This window comes from Scomber scombrus, chromosome 7 (assembly GCF_963691925.1).
Source record: "Scomber scombrus chromosome 7, fScoSco1.1, whole genome shotgun sequence".
NCBI classification, from domain to species: Eukaryota; Metazoa; Chordata; class Actinopteri; order Scombriformes; family Scombridae; genus Scomber; species Scomber scombrus.
Window position 1 is genome coordinate 18,263,013 of NC_084976.1, and position 16,751 is coordinate 18,279,763.

General features: G+C 39.5%; 3 protein-coding genes across 9 annotated transcripts in view; 2 read left to right on the top strand and 1 right to left on the bottom strand.

Moving 5' to 3' along the window:
• Positions 1 to 392, bottom strand: part of LOC133984106 (histone-lysine N-methyltransferase ASH1L-like) — a 14,550-nt gene extending 14,158 nt beyond the window's left edge. For 2 of the 5 annotated variants that reach the window (XR_009925393.1, XM_062423369.1), the window contains exon 1: positions 10 to 387. The gene's annotated coding sequence lies outside the window, so the exon portion shown is untranslated. Of the gene's footprint in view, positions 1 to 9 lie in introns of all 5 variants that reach the window. The other 3 variants (XR_009925394.1, XR_009925395.1, XM_062423372.1) reach the window with 2 other exon arrangements.
• A 1,952-nt stretch (positions 393 to 2,344) lies between these two features.
• On the top strand, positions 2,345 to 9,119 carry dap3 (death associated protein 3). Its single transcript, XM_062423397.1, has 13 exons — positions 2,345 to 2,609; positions 2,795 to 2,836; positions 4,212 to 4,325; positions 4,464 to 4,565; positions 4,711 to 4,819; positions 5,450 to 5,542; positions 5,643 to 5,773; positions 6,603 to 6,683; positions 7,193 to 7,357; positions 7,454 to 7,513; positions 7,616 to 7,705; positions 8,654 to 8,771; positions 8,896 to 9,119. Exons 2-13 carry the CDS (start codon positions 2,798 to 2,800, stop codon positions 8,979 to 8,981), a joined length of 1,188 nt encoding a protein of 395 aa, XP_062279381.1. The 5' UTR covers positions 2,345 to 2,609; positions 2,795 to 2,797; the 3' UTR covers positions 8,982 to 9,119.
• Positions 9,120 to 10,070: 951 nt separating this feature from the next.
• gba1 (glucosylceramidase beta 1) lies at positions 10,071 to 16,669 on the top strand. Of its 3 annotated transcripts, none has more exons than XM_062423392.1 (12): positions 10,071 to 10,245; positions 10,363 to 10,440; positions 10,571 to 10,762; positions 10,871 to 11,017; positions 12,142 to 12,275; positions 12,719 to 12,891; positions 12,972 to 13,061; positions 13,173 to 13,320; positions 13,944 to 14,168; positions 14,680 to 14,843; positions 14,962 to 15,078; positions 16,119 to 16,669. In XM_062423392.1, the coding sequence occupies exons 1-12, from the start codon at positions 10,215 to 10,217 to the stop codon at positions 16,222 to 16,224; spliced, it is 1,605 nt and encodes a 534-aa protein (XP_062279376.1). In that variant the 5' UTR covers positions 10,071 to 10,214; the 3' UTR covers positions 16,225 to 16,669. The 3 variants fall into 3 exon arrangements, with proteins under 3 accessions (XP_062279376.1, XP_062279378.1, XP_062279377.1); XM_062423394.1 differs by having other exon boundaries at positions 10,071 to 10,189; positions 10,295 to 10,440; XM_062423393.1 differs by having other exon boundaries at positions 10,071 to 10,189.
• The last annotated feature ends 82 nt before the right edge of the window (positions 16,670 to 16,751 follow it).

Sequence of the window (16,751 nt, forward strand, 5' to 3'; positions counted from 1 at the left end):
GCTACTTACCCGAGAGCGCGTCCCGGAGCCAACTGCGTTTTAGGCAGGAGGTTAAGGTGTTGCTGTCCTGCTCTCCCCTTCGCACCACCAGCAATCCGGAGCTTTTGGTGCATTAGATGTTGCTTTGATTACATAACTACGGCCGGCGGAGGTTAAAACACCCCCTAAAACCGAGTTTCGGTCTCATCGGAGCGAAGAGCCTAGTGTGCAACAACATTGGCGCGGGTGTTTTCATAATCATACAGTCGACAGATCTCCGTAGGCGCGTCTCCGCAGCTAGGTGGCGGACTGGTTACACTGGATCTTGTTTTTTTTGCCCACTTCTCTCGGGGAAAGTTACATCGCTCCCGCCAGTAATAATGGCTCAGATCGTGCTCTCGTATGCATACAAGCTGTTAACGTGTCATGACGACGAGCTGAAGGCTGCAGCAGTGTGCGTGCGTGTGTGTGTGCGTGCGTGTGTGTGTGAGTGTGTGTGTGTGTGCTGGGTTACAGGCTGACAGTGCAGAGTGGTTGGTGGTTGTGCGGGAATGCAATTGCGTGGCCATTTTCATGTGGCCAGAGGAGGAGGTAAAACAGCACAGGATCTCATTGCGGTTCATAATAGGCGACTGGGGAGGGCTATTTAGACGCTTAATAAAATGGCGACGACTTGGCTAAAGTAAGCTGCTGGTAGGATTTTTAGGGATCAGCTCAAAAGTTCCGTCTCTTAAAGTCGTGTATATTTCACGAGAAAATGAGGCTGCTTTAAATACTTGCCAAAAACTTAACGTCGAGCTGGTATTATTTCAACAGAAAATATTGACTTGAAACTGAAGTTTTCCCCAACTAATGTATACGTAAATATAACACTACATCTTATATTACATACAGCAAAACGTATAGTTTTATGTACATAATTAGGCCTACATATTTAATTCACATAACAAAATACAGTGATAACAAAAATATATACATTTTATTTTCATCATCATTATTATTATTATTGTTATTGTATTGTTTGGTGCTCACAGCTGTTTATAGGTTTATATTCATGGCTGAATTAACTCACAGTGGGGTTCAGGACAAAACTAAACCAACCTAATGCCCCCCCCCCCACCCCTTTGTGTGTGTTCAATGTCATCACCAAATATTAACTAAACACAAACTGCAAACTACTGTGTATATGACAGCATCATATTTCACGTAGAAACTCAGTAAACAGCCAATACTATATGCTGAACATTTGCTGTATATCCATTTGTTTTGAATCCATAATATAAGAATGCATACATTTTTATTTATGAATATGCAACATGTGAGGATATCACCTAAAACTTCCTTGAAAAATAGATTTTGATTTAGGGTCCATGTAAAAGACAGAGCCTCAGGATGAGGTATTGATGCAGGACTGATGCAGATAATATTATTAGTATAGATATTGTGCTGTAGTAGGGCATATTCAAAAATTTGGAGAGCACATTTTGCAATCCATTTGATTATTACAAAGCAAATTACATACAGTGAACTTGGAGCCCTTGGGGTCTGGGTCAGTTTACTGCTTTGCCTGGCAGGTAATCAAGCCTTGCATACACATTGCCAAATTAACTTTTATAGGAGCATGGGCAAAAAGGTTTTGCTGTGCGCATATTAATCTCTCCCGAGCCCTCATCTCCCACATTTTATTTGTTTATGTGCCGTGTCAAGTGCCCATCAAGACCTAGAAAATAACTAATACAATTAGTTTGAGACATTTTGATTAAAAACTGCTTTTAAGAATATGCATTGTGGGAGCACAATATACATGTTTGAGAGGACAGGCCTTGAAATAAATTTAAACAGAGACTAAGTAACCTGGTAATGCAGGACTCACATTAGTTTATGTGCTTTAAGACTTATTTGTCAAATTACATACAATCAGTTTACAGACTGTGAACTCGGGCCTTTTTCAGGGTGCTTGGAGCAGTTGTTTCCTTTGCCTGGTTGGTAAACCTGCCATGTCCATATATTTAATATACAGACCTTTTACTTTAGGCTATATTGTGCTTGTTTCTACTGCCATGCCATGTGTGAAAATGTGATGATTAAGTAACTGAATAAGTTAAAAATGAAATTATTCAGTTTTGTTCTCCCTGTATGAACGCTTACTTTGAATTGGAGCTATATATACTCCTTGAGCTACTATAGATCTGTTTGTCAACTGAGTTTTGTGGGATTTGTGTCTTTAGGAAACATCTCCCACGAATCATGTCAAAAAAAACAAAACACAACTTTCCTTCCCCAAATAGTTAAGTCAGTACTGAGCTTCTCTGAGGTGTATTCAGAGCTGGCATAGTTTAAATGTGTGAATGATTGCAGGTGAAATGTGTCAAAGTCTGATATAACTCCATTTTCTCCTCAGTTGTTGTCGCCTGAATCGAGCGACCTGATTGGCTACAAAGAATTAGGATGGCGTTGCGTCACTTCCTGCTCAGTGCTGCATGATGGCGGTGTCCATGGCAGGTCTGGCACATTGACTTGGACTGGAGGTGTACATCTTACGCTCTGCTCAACCTGCTCTTGGGACGTATGTCAATAGGAGATATTAACCGAAATTGTCGCCACTTCATCTTTAATGCACTGACTCGCAGGTAAACGCTCATTTGTTCTGTAATGGCTTAGCAAACAGCTAACATTGCCTGTAGAAATACGTGCCTCCAGCAGCTAGCGGCTAAGGGTTTACGCAAGGTTACAGACACTGCCAGGTGTATTTGTGCATTATTTGCCTCTTGTGCCTGACATGTAACCTTATTTCACTTTGTCCTCCTCACTGTAGATCATGGCCCTTCACAGACTGTCCCTCAGACTACGGCAGACGGTAAGATAGCTGTCAACAGTATGTTTCTGGTGCTAATGCGCTGGGAAGCTGAAATACACCATGTTAACCCTGAGAGCGCTATTATAGGACAAATTGTCCAGTTTACAAGGCGAAGAGGCTAGAAATGGTTTCATTGAGGGTTGTTATCTTTCGTTTAGTGTTACACAGTTTTACAAAGTCTGCCTACACAACAGCCAGTTGCCCACATGAGCGCTAGAACAGTTTTTCTTTCCGTCTTGTCACTTCACACTTGTTCATACTGACCATTTAAAGATACACTCTGAATGTCCTTTCAATGTAAGTGATTGGGGACAAAATCCACAGTCTAAATTGAGGCCTCAATAGTTCAAGTTGTTCAAATCAAGTGGATATGTTCCAAAGATACAGCTCTTTTTTTAATACAAATGTCCTCTCTTTTTGTCTCTATACTCCCATTGCTACTCAACGGGAATACACACAAAGGGGGAATTTGTGCTAAAAATATGTTAATTGTGGAAGATATCCACTTGATTTGACTCTTTAACTTGAACTGCTGAAGCCTCATTAGTTTCAGATCAAATTTTGTATGCATTTTTGCTCAAAGAGATTTTGATCCCCATCACTTATATTGAGTGTGCATTAAGAAAGGATCTTCTAATTGTCATTATGAACTGCAGGAATTATTCCTGCAATCAGCACCTGTTTCAGTGTTTGTATGGATACCGGACTGTTGTTTTAAGACAGGGCTTAGGAACTTATTTTTAAGACTCTTGTTTGAAAATTGTATAGAGAAATGGTCAGATAAAATATTGAGCAAACCAACATATTGAACATGCTGCAAACATTTTTCACCCAGAGCAAAATGTCACCCTCAACATGCCGGATATCCCAGTCTGCTCAACATGACAGATGATTATAAACCACAGTACATGATTACATATAAGGAGTTTGACTTGGCTTTAGGGATGCAATTATTAATTATTTTCATTACTGAAGTCTATAAAATGTCAGAAATGGTGAAAAATGATGTCAGATGTCTTGTTTTGTCATTTTGACTTACCAGCAATTCATAACCCAGAAATATTCAGTTTATTATTAGATTAAAGAAAGAAGGCATTAGAGAATTGGGACTTTTCTCTTAAAAAATGACCCTAAACAATTACTGATTATCAAAATAGATGTTAACTAATTGAGTAATCAACTAATCATTGCAGCTCAATTTGGCTTAGTTTTTGTTTATGGCGTACCACCAATTTGTTATGTTTATATATGATATATTGTGTTTGATGCAGTATAATTTGTGTTACCTGCTTTGTCTTGTAAGCCCATGATAGCTGTGTGCCATTGGGTGTATGACACTTAAATTAAAGTATTCATTCACTCTAAACTTTTGCAGGTAACACATGTGCGATCCCTTCATACCAGCACGTGTGGCCAGCAGCATGAGGCTGTGGCTGTAGAGTCAGAACCTGAGCCCTTCTCGGTCTTCAGAACACATGAGAATGATCCAGTAAGTGAATCTGGCTTCACCAGTTTCAAGACTTTTATTATCAACAGACAGAGTGAACACACATTACAGCATCTTGTTTGTTGCTGGTGTATCATAATCATAACCAGTTGTCTTTGTCTAATCTTTGTTTCCTTCTAGGCATGTCACTCACAGAAACATATTGGACAATATTACACTGTACCCCCTGCACACATCCGTACCCTCTTCCCTCAAGGCCTCCCCTGGCGCTATCAACAGCAGGTTGGTTCTTTTTATGTTTTGTTAACGCAAACATATAATTCCTTTTAGATTTATTGGCTCATCTCTTGTGGTCTGATTCAACAAGTTTTAATATAGTAGAAAAGTGAAAAAGAACATGTCTAGTGAGTTTTATGTATCCTTTCAGGTGAAGACGTTTAATGAAGCCTGTATGATGGTGAGGCAGCCTGCGCTGGAGGTCATGTCTTACCTGAAGAAAACTGACAGCAGCAAACCTTCTCTTCGATATGTATTCTGTATCCTTTAAAACATTTGTTCACACACACAGGCATGCAGACAAACATACTCTTCTTCCAGGGATTCTGCAGCTTTAAAAGCATTGAATTCAGTCCCCCTCAAAAAAAAGACCTTACAAAGTATCACATTTGGTTTACAAAGGTTTTCAATATTTTTCTTGCCTGCTATAAACAGTTTTTTTTGACAGTCGGGAGACGTTCTACATCTATAAACTACAAATGAAACTGGTGCAACAGTTAATTGTGCTGCAGGAAGCTGTGTGTGTTTTTTTTTTTTGTGGAGTTGCAGTTAGCACCATCAGACCTGTAGCACACAATGTTGTTGCTGCTCTCTACAGTTGCCAGGAAGTTCATCAACTCATAATGGGGAGTGAAAAGTTATAGCAAAAACTTCAATTAATTAGCAATTGGTTAACCCATCCATCAATTTTTTACCACTTAACTGGGTCCAGGTCACAATTAATTGATTAATTATATTACTATATATATATATATATATTACTATCATATATTGTTATTGAAAAGTGGTATTAAAAAGTCTTAAATGTAATTTGGTGAACACTGCAAAAACTCTGTTCTTCTCTTGATGCTCCTGATAAAACGTTTATTAACCTTTATGGAGTTGATCAGATGGATTAAAGGGAAGTGGAAAGACGATGTCTCTCTGCCACACAGTCCACTATTGCTACACACAAGGATGGTTGGTGCTGCATATACCTGATGGTGAGACACACACACAATCACACACACCTGTTAAGCATTGCAGAAACACAGAACTTGTCATCAGAAACCATCCTACATCTACTCTGTTTGTTTCAAACAGCCCACCGCTGGGTGAAGAACTGTAAGGAGCTGCTGCCTTCATCCTATAACACCTCTCGTTTTGACCAGCCGCTACAAGCCACAGAATGGCTGCGCAACTTCAGAACCACCAACCAGCATTTCCTTTCAAAGGTAATTATTTGCCTTTGAGAGAATCAAACAGACTACATTTACATGGGCTGCTTTCCGATATGAAGCTGCTTAATAAGACGGCAAATCAAGACTTGTGGAGTGCAAAGTTTGTCACATTCTTAACAAGCACATTTATAAACCATAAATGTGCCTTCACTGTGTTTTCACAGCAGTTTATGTTGCATGCTGATACACATAAAACAACTGAACTGCTTAATGACACCACCTGAATTTATTTACCCTCATGCACCGCTGTAAAAGAAGAGTTTGAATTACAGAATCTCTGCGTCTCACAGTAGCAACTAGCAAACAGTGTTTGAGTACTTACTCATTTTATTAAAACATCAGAATACCCCTCATATAATTAAACACAGTCAGGCTCTGCTCTACAGAGTGTGAATACAAATATGAACAGAATACTTATACGCAAGCAATGTATACATTTTAGTCTAAAAGCTGTGATGAGATAAATGGTTTAATTAGAGCATTGTCTAACAGTGTTTCCTTTGTCTCCCATTGCAAATCTCCAGTTGAGTGATTGCATTGATAAATAAACTTGAGACATTTTCCTGTACACAAATTTTGTTAAACAAGGAACACAGATATTCACACATGCAATTAGTGTAAAAAGAAAACTACTTTGTTCAACTTAAATAAAGATCTAAATGAAAATGATTTGCGTCATGGAACAAACTAAAATAATTTTTAGCTTCATGTTAACCTAAGATCTTATATTCTTCAACACGTGTGGGTGGGGAAAAAACTAAAGACCTTGTGTAGGAACTCAAATGAAAACCTCTTCAATGAAACTGCACTGTTTCCTTCCCAGATAAAGACAACAAAACGCTACGTGTGGACAAAGAGGGAGTTCACAGAGGAAGGAAGTCTGCTCGGAGAGCTGGTGGATCAGGTGAGTCTTCCACCTTTTGTGAGAAATACAAATGAAAATGAGTTGGAGTTTGGAAATCACGACTTCACTTATTGATTTTTCTGCTTTCAAGTATTTATTTATGTTCTTTGGGAATGCAGATGGTTTATCTTCCCTTATTGGATGGTTTCATCAGTTTCTTGTATTTTTTCTACCTTTTCTTTCCCTCTGCCCAACTGATTTCTCCATGGGGAACATTAAAGTTTCATCTTTCAGCTTGCCTGTGCTTAGTGGCGATCAATGGTCGATGAAATGAGCACAGTGATGGATGAGTGCAATATTTTTACAGTTACAGACAAAGGCGAAAGAAGAACACTGTGAATTTCTTACTTTGTCTAATCAGTCATCTTGCTCTGCTACCATTTGCTCTAAAATAAGGAAAACTCACAGACATATTGCACCTGACTTGACATAGCTTTTTGTAGTTTTAATGTGATTAGATTGCATATTGAAGGATTTCCCTACATACTGCATTGTTTCCTTTGCCGTAGGGTATAAATCGTGCGAAGAGCGGCAGTGATGTGGTGGGGGCGGTGATGAAGGAGCTGAGGCAGCAAAGTGGGCAGCCAGGGTCAGACTTTCGCCTGGCTGTGGCTGTGGATGGTGTCAACGCCCTGTGGGGAAGATCCACGATCATGAAAGAGGATAAGAGCGCTGTGAGAAAACACATTCACAATCCTGTCATTCCTCATAGTTGTCTTCATGCTTTCCCTTCAGTTTTCACAGATCTCATGTGTGTCTCTTTTTCACAGGCGGATCCGGAGGAGCTCACTTTGGTTTATAACCTGAGGAAGCTGATGAGAAGCGACTTGGTGAGAACAGCACCTCAAAGATGTCACCCACAGTTGCATGACAGTATATAATATTATATCTCAGACTTTTTTGTGGCCTTAATATTCACCTTCTTGTCTCAGGTTGGAGGTGCCATCATCACGGCTTTGTCTCAGACTGGCGCTCTCTACAAATCGAAATCTGACTACTTGCCTCAAGAGCTGCTGGGAGAGGTCAGAGATCATTATACTGTACTCTGTTATCTGTAACACTTGCCCTCGAGCTCCGAGAGCAGATCAGTCTTGTCCTCTCTTTTCTGACTTTGTGCATTAGTAAGGAAATTGCAAAGTTGACCTCCAGACTGCACCATTCAACTCTGTTACTTTGTAGACAATATCTCATTATTTTGTTGTCTGTGAGCAACAAAACAGGCAGACTTTCTAGTAACATTGCCAGGAAAAAGATACATGTGACATTTGTCAACATAGAATGAGTCTCTTCCTTAATTTGCACATAGAGGCCTTTTCTCTGTACCAACTGGGCTGTTTGGAACATGGGGGAGTACATAAGCAAAGCTTTGCCGAACAGACACATAAACAAAATTGAATTCTCCAATTTGTCCGAACTGTCCCTGTACTGCTCATTTGTGTCGAAGACACTGATGCACAATGTTGTGGTTTGAAGCAATATTTTTGTGGACATTTTTATGTCATCTCCATGTCTCAAGACGATTTTTCTCACCTCTTCCACTTATGCTAGAAAATCAAAGCAGGGTCAAAAACATTTTTGTGTTACATGATAAAATACAATATGTTAATGTTATTGCATAATATTCAGCTCTTGACTATGTGGGCTTGATTTCAACTTGTGTTACACATTAGGTTAAGTCATATTTTAAAATATACAGTATTGATTTCTCCCCCTCTTTTCATCAGAATTATATAAATGTTGACCTGACCTGTGATAGATTTCATACCATTTTTCAATAATTTCTTTGGAAACAAGTTTATTGTCTGTGTGCTGCTAATGTGTGCATATGTATTAAACCTTTTCGAAAATTAAATGTTTCATTTCACATACACACATACCTTTATGAGGATAATGGAATCTGTGTTAAACTCAGCTGATGAAGACAGATGTGTCCATTATATTGACTTTCTATCTGTGTGTTTGCTCATCAGAAAGGGTTTGACAACATGGACCCGTTCATCCCGGTGTCAGTGCCAGACTACAGCGAGAAGGAGTTTGAGAGTTGTTACCTCTACTATATGGACCGCCAGTGGCTACAGCATCCACAGAGTAAGTGTTGATACTGAAGATGCTTTTCTTTAAAAAAAAAAAAAACACAAAACAACACAAAAAACCAAAAACATTCATATGATTCTGTTTTAATCCCTTTGAATTATTTTTCTGTCTTCATCAGGCAGAACACAGGAAGGGAAGAAAGAACTCATCTTCTTGAGCAACAGAAATCCGTGGATGTTTGAAAAAATTTGTGGACACTTATGAAGTCACAGAAAGACTTAAATCACACACAAACACACACGCACACAAATATCAGTGTCCTAGAAATACATAAACAAACAAATGTCCATGTCTATAATGTGTATAACTTATGATGCATGTGTGTTACTTTGATAATAAAATGATGACCAAAGTTTAAAAAAAAAATTGTCTTTGTTGTATAGGGCTGTAATTAATGATTATTTTCATTATAAATTAACGTGTCAACTATCTTGATTAATCAAGTAGTTGTTTGGTCTGTAAAATGTCAGAAAATGGTGAAAAATGTTGACCATTTCCCAAAGCCCAGAATGAAACTTAAAATGTATTGTTTTGTCCCGACAAACAGTCAACCCAAAAATATTATCATATAGGAGTAAATAAACCAGAAAAAATAAACATTTAAGAAGCTGGAACCAAAAAACAACTAATCAATTAAGTGACTACAGAAATAGTTGATGATTAATCTTCTTTCAGCTCTACAATAAATGATTATCAGTTCAAATCCATAGTGACATACTTTTTCTTTTGAGAAAAGTATCAAAGCCAGCATGCAATCTTTAATTGCTAGTAGTTCACACTTAGTGATCAGACATACACTGTGGAGAAAGATTTAATTAAATCAGTTATTTCAGTAATTTAGTTTACAAATACGGAACAGGGATTTTTTTTAGGGATAATGACATCCATGACTTGGCTTGTTAAATTAAAAAAAATTAAAGTAAGGTGTCTTTAATGTCACTTTTCTTAACATGTTTAGGGAGCCTTGGAAACTAGTAGGGGGAGAAATGGGGAAACTTTGTCAAACATCTATTTAATTAACTGACAAATCTTACAATTAGTTTTGACAATAGCACAAAGTTGTCACTACAAAGCATGAAACTCATCCTGAAAGAGATCAAACTACATGGTTGTATTTACAGTACAGTTATTATACATCCACATATCAAAAGAGCCCAAAAGGTCAAACAAGTCAATTCCTATATTCTAACTTATTTTGTGAAACAGCAACACCTGGCGGCAGTAACATGTCATTGCACGGTTGTTCACGTGATCGTTGACAAGATCACATGATCACACGGCTCGTCAAACCAAACCACAAATCGTCCGGGAGAGGCTGGCATGGCAACTTGGACAAAGTTAAGGTGACGGTTCAGTGTAAATACTCGAGTTAACCCGTGGGACATGTTGAGCTTCTCTCCGGATCCTTCAAAGTGAGCTGATCTCCTCTGAAGTGTTATGAATGGAAACACAGTGAATGGACATGTGTGTGAGTCAGCTAAATGGACTGAGCAGTTGTGTCGTTCATTTGTTTTTAGGCTGATTTAGTCTGGGTCTGAGTCTGTCTTCATCCGTCTGGAGCCTAATTTGGATCTACTTTTTCCAGATAAAATGGGGTCGTCATTGCCGTCAGCTGTCCTGTTGGCCCTAGTTTTCCTCACAGCAGAAATGACACCCTGTACAGGTAATACAACAACCCAGAAAACAGCTGATTTTCACTTGCAGTTGTCTCAGTTCTGAGTTCCTGTTTTCTTGCCTCCTTATTGAGGAAATCATTGTTTACTGTCACACTGACTGACTTCTTCTTCTTTCAGGAAGTAATAAATGTGTTGCCAAAAACTTTGGCTATGACTCTGTGGTGTGTGAGTGTAATTCAACCTACTGTGACAGTGTGGGGTCAGTCACCCTCCCTCCTCTGGGACAGTACCTCTCCTACCTGAGCAGCAGGGCAGGCAGCAGGCTAGAGGCAGGCCGGGGTCAGATCCAGGTGAACAGCACTGGAGCAGGTGAGAGAGCAGATTGTGAACTTTTGTTGCAAGGTCAGTGGTGTTGGAGAGGGTTTTTAAAAATGTTTTATTTTATTTTTAAATTGTGTTCATGTGTCTCTTTTTCAGGCCTCAGGCTGACTATCAATTCCTACCAGAAGTATCAGAAGATCAGGGGGTTTGGTGGAGCGATGACAGATGCAGCAGCCATCAACATCCTGTCTCTTTCTGCTGGAGCTCAGGACCAGCTGCTTCGACAGTACTTCTCTCCTGAAGGTACGCTGTTGACACCTATGGCCACTGAAAACATGCCTCTTTCTACGCAACCGCAGAGTAATAATACATCAAAAAAGCGCAATGTGACTGTTCTTTTGCCAGTTGTTATATTTACAGTTTTAATTCCATTTATTTACCTTTTCATTCATTTAAACATTTATTTTTTTAACCACGTTTATTTATTTAAATATTATTTCTACATTTTTTTCATATATTTCCTCATTTATTTTCCTTTTTCTTTTTTTAATTTCTGTGTCACTTTTGGGCCCCATGGTTTACAATATCTAATGATATGATGCATATTTAATTATTTCTTATGTTTTTTTTAATTTATGGACACATTGCAATCTGTGTTTTTCACATAGCAATGGTTGCCCCGGTCCAACACAAAATGCATTGAACTGAAGTTAATAAGGGCCCCACAGTGTCAGAATCACCATCACATCGTGCAACATCATTGATAGCAGTTGTTATAAGAGTGAGGATATTAATGAGGATATGTTTCAATCTACAGCAGATGTCTTCAAAGTGGGAGGCGGGCCTCCCCACGGAGGCTCCAAACTGTTTCAGAGGAAGCTCACTGAATGAATGTGAAAAAATGTTACATTAGTCAACAAAAGGAGATCACACAGAATAGCCTAAATCTGTGTGATTTGGTTATAGTTAGTTCAGAGTTACTGTAGTTTTGGAGAATTTTACATTTTTCCCCACTTCCCCAAAGTCAGAAACTATAAAACCCTTCAGACAAACCTTTTTATGTATTTGATGTAGTCTGACATGTCAAACAGCAATTAGGCTATTTTGGCTAGATTGTTCAGTGTCTGTAGGATCAAATAACATCAATCATGATTCCATAGGCATCCAGGAATTGAGTGAAACTAAGCAAGTATATATCATTATATGTCAAATATATGCAGAATCATTTACCTGAGACCGAACCTCTTTATTTGTGTAAAAGAAAAGCTTCAATAACGAATTTTGTTAGATTTTCATCACAACATGCTTGGAATCACTGATTTGAACATCAGACATGTCTAAACATATCACAATACGACTAGCTAACAGAAAATAAATGATAGCATTGAGTTATTATCTACTTGGAAGTGATGCTGTGTGTCTGGTAGGTATTGGCTACAGTGTGGTGCGTGTACCTATGGCCAGCTGTGACTTCTCCACCCGTCTATACACCTACGCTGACACACATGGAGACTACAACCTGGACAATTTCACGCTGGCTACCGAGGACATCAAAATGAAGGTCTTCTCCTACTCTCACTCACTCACACACATATGTGCACTTATATCAGGTTTTGGTCACTTTTCGGGACATTATATAGACTTACATTAATATCCTAGAGACTTCTCCTAACCCTAACACTAACCACTGCTTTTCCCATCTGGGAACATGGCTTTTGTCCCCAGATGGACTAGTGGCCCCAAAATAACTGATCTGAAATTTGTCCCCAAAAGTAGCTTATGGCAGATCACACACACACACACACACACACACACACACACACACACACACACACACACACACACACACACACACACACACACACACACACACACACACACACACACACACACACACACACACACACACACACACACACACACACACACACACACACACACACTCAAACACATATTTGTCAGTTCATCCCTCTCATCTCTCCTCCCGCTTTGTTTTCGTCTTAGATTCCCCTCTTGCAGCGTGCACAGGCCTTGTCTCCTCGGCCCCTGTCCTTGCTGGCCAGCGCCTGGAGCGCCCCCGCCTGGATGAAAACTAATGATGCACTCACAGGAAAGGGCTCCCTGAAGGGCCAGCCAGGGGGCAAAGAGCATAAAACCTGGGCTCAGTACTACATCAAGTAACATGTTTCTTTATCTCAACACTTTGATAATGCTTGATACAAGGGGAATGGATTCTGATGGTTTTCTTTCCTTTCAGGTTCCTTGAGGAATATGCTAAATATAACTTGACCTTCTGGGCACTGACCACAGGGAATGAGCCTTCTGCAGGGCGGATGACAAACTACAGGTCTCTCTCCTTACAGGATTTTACATACAAACAAAAGATTGTGAAACAACAGTAATCATCACAGCTCCTAGATTTCACAACCGAGTGAGATGTATTTTTATCTCTCTGCAGTTTCCAGGCTCTGGGCTTCACTCCTGAGGAGCAGAGGGACTGGGTGGCCTTGGACTTGGGCCCTGCCCTGCATGCTTCATCATTCCCGCACACACACGTCCTCATACTGGATGACAACCGCCTGCTGCTGCCTTACTGGGCTAAAGTGGTGAGTCCAAGGACAGAGAGATAGTGGGAGAGGTCATGGTAAACTCTATTTTACCTGAGGCTACTCTGATGTTGCAGAATGAAATCAACATAAAATCCACACAACAAAAGAAAATATGTTCAAAAAAGACGAGTGCAGAACACAGTTCACAGTAACGTTAAGATACAAAAAGAGAGATATAAGCTAAACAAAGTTGAGCTTGACAGCTTTATTTTTAACTTTGAATTCTGCAATGGAAAGCTAAAACCAATGTATTCATCTACCATTCAATCAGTAGTGAAGCGACTGCAGGAATAAAGGGCTTTTCACATTTTTGAGCTGCAAATGGTTAACATGGGAAGGGGAGATGGGAAGATGCTAAAAGGGATAATGTGGCTGATAGGGATCAAACTGAAGAAAGGCTTTTGTCTTGTGTTGTAGCTGAGATAAGTTTTTTTTTTTTTCATAGAGAATCTAAACCATGCCTTTAGGGAAAAGGAGAAAATGCAAACATCAAGGCAAACAAATTTAACAAGCCTCTTTCTAAAAATGGGGCTTTCAAACAAGGAGTAGCTTTCTTAAACTAAATACTTGCACACATTTACATAGAAAGTTGTTTTAAATCAAATCTGGTCTCCTTTCAGGTCCTAAGTGATGTTCATGCAGGAAGGTACATTCACGGTGTGGCAGTCCACTGGTACATGGACTGCTTTGTCCCAGCAGAGATAAGCCTTGGAGTCACACATCACCTCTACCCAGAGTATTACCTGTTTGGCACTGAGGCCTGCTCTGGCTGGAGCCCACTGGACAGAGGGGTGAAGCTGGGCAGCTGGAACAGAGCTGAACATTACGCACACTATATTCTACAGGTACGGTCGTACAGGTATGATCGTTTCATCGTTTCAAGCCTAACCCTCATCGTTCATGAGGGTTATGCTTGTTCAGTCAGCTCCACTCTAACAGAAACTTGACAAGCCACGAGTTGTTTCAGGGAGGTGAGTCACCTCCCTCAACGCTGCAGCGCAGGTTTAGAAGTTGTACTCTGCTGCACACTCTTTAGAAACTGCCTGCAGGCCATTAAAGCAAGTTGGAACTGGTGTTTTATCTTCTTTCTCTGCTCTATCTCTCTATCTCTTTCTCTCTCTCTCTCTCTCTCAAAGGAAATTTGACTCCATTCTATCCATTTTGCATGGACGCATTCATTCTCAGGACTTCTTGTGAATCAGTGGGGATGTGTTTATGTAGATGTGCTGTCCTTGTGAAATTTAAACAAAACACCTGGCACCAGTCCATCCGACTGACTCACAGATCTTATTTACAAATTTACAAAGCTTAGACGAGGCTCTAGACACTCAACTGTGGGTGTTTCCTCCATGGCAGGACTTAAATCATTATGTGGTCGGCTGGACTGACTGGAACCTGGCGTTGGACCAGACGGGTGGGCCAAACTGGGTTAAAAACTTTGTGGACAGCCCTGTGATAGTGGATACAAAGCGAGATGTCTTCTACAAGCAGCCACACTACTACAGCATGGCCCACTTCAGGTAGCAGACTAGGATTTAGTCTTACATTCTTACTTTTAACACTGAATGGCACATTTCACCTGTTCTGTCACTAGGCAGTCAAATGAGATCCACACAAATGACCTTTTTCTTTACATAGTAAGTTCCTGTGGGAGGGATCTCAGAGAGTGGGTGTGTCTGCCAGTGTCGAAACACACCTGGAATTCTCCGCTTTCAACAGACCAGATGGCTCAGTGGTGCTCATCATACTCAACAGGTACAGTTTGTGGAAAAGTCCCCTTTCACACCAAAATGTGTTTTACTTTTTGTTCCTTCAGTTGGATGTTTGAGCTTCACTGTGCAGAATAATGTATGTGCAGAGTTTGACACTTGACAGGAGTTTCTCGGTGCTCATTTGACATCTGAGTTTAAGGCTTGTATTTGCAAGCATGATTTGTGACATCACAACTAGATTGGAGCCAATCATGGGCGAGTATGCAACTTGCACTTGTGATACGGAAACCTGAAGCCTCCAGTGCACAAATACTGAAAATTGACTGCTCAGTGAAATTGGAGACATCTTATGTCCAGTCCTTGTATTCATAGGTTCTCTGCGAGGGTCAAAATGCAGTAGCAAGACTCCTCACTGACACCAAATAAAAGAGACTACATCACCTGTGTACTGGCCTCCCCCACTTGTTACCAGTAAAAAAAAATGTTTTTAAAGCTCTGAATGGTTTGGCACCAGCCTTCATCGCTCATCTCCTCAGTCCATGTCCAGACCCCTGAGATCCTTTGATCAGTTACTTCCTTTTGTTCCATGTTCACGGTCAATATCAAAAAGTGACTGAGCTTTTTCCACTGCTGCTGCCGCCAGACTGTGGAAAAGTCTAACCTTCCCCATCTATCATCACTATTACATCCCAGCTAAAGACCCACCTTTATAGAATCATTTTTAAGCCTGTTTAATTTTTAATAGTATAGTGAAATTGCTCTCAAAATTACTTATATATTTATTTTGTTTTAATTATTTAACTGAATTCTATATTTTTCTGTAAAGCACTTAGGTTAACTCTTCGTTTTTACATCTGCTCTATAAATACACTGAATTTGATTCTTTTATGAGGGAAAAGGAGATGGTGTAATTTTAAGGATTTTAATTACATATTTAACCTTTTATTTTGGACAAGTGATATTGGACAGTTATTATTATTCAAAGTAGGGTAGTTTATATACATCTGAAAACATTTCTGGAGGGGATCTTTGATAAATGTGTGTAATGACTTAACAAATTCTATTAAACTGTTTGTTTTGTAGGTCGTCATCTGAAATCCAGTTTGAAGTCTGGGATCCTGCTGTGGGCTACATCCCCTGCACTGCTCCGGCTCACTCCTTACTCACACTTGCTTGGAACACACACTGATCATGAATCCCATACATTTCTTTCACTTGAATGTAAGCTTTTACAGCTGGAACATCAGCTTTAAGAAAGCAGTCATTACACTGGGTACTTCAGTATCACGCACATTTTAAGAAATGAACAGATGATGTTGTCTGCGGTACCATTCAGCACAGCTTTTGTGATCTCAGCAGCCACTTAAATTAACCTTGTGCAAACTAGAGCAACCTCACCTCATGGTTTATCATCCTAAAAAAAATATTTGCAGATTTGTAATCAGGAAAAGTAATAAGTGTATCATCACCAAAGTGACCTGTGTTGAAGTTTAACTGGTGCCTTTTGGATTTTTAATTAATCAGACGCTTGAAGTGTCCTCTTTTATTTCTAAGGAAATCCTATAAATAATGTACAGTTTGTAAATGCCTTTCACTGTTACTATTTAATTTGATAATTTGAAATAAAGCACATATTGTTCAACTTGAATATGCCGTCACTGTATGTTTTGTGTGTGCACAGAGTGTAACATAACAATGAGAATTAAACTTAAGTTT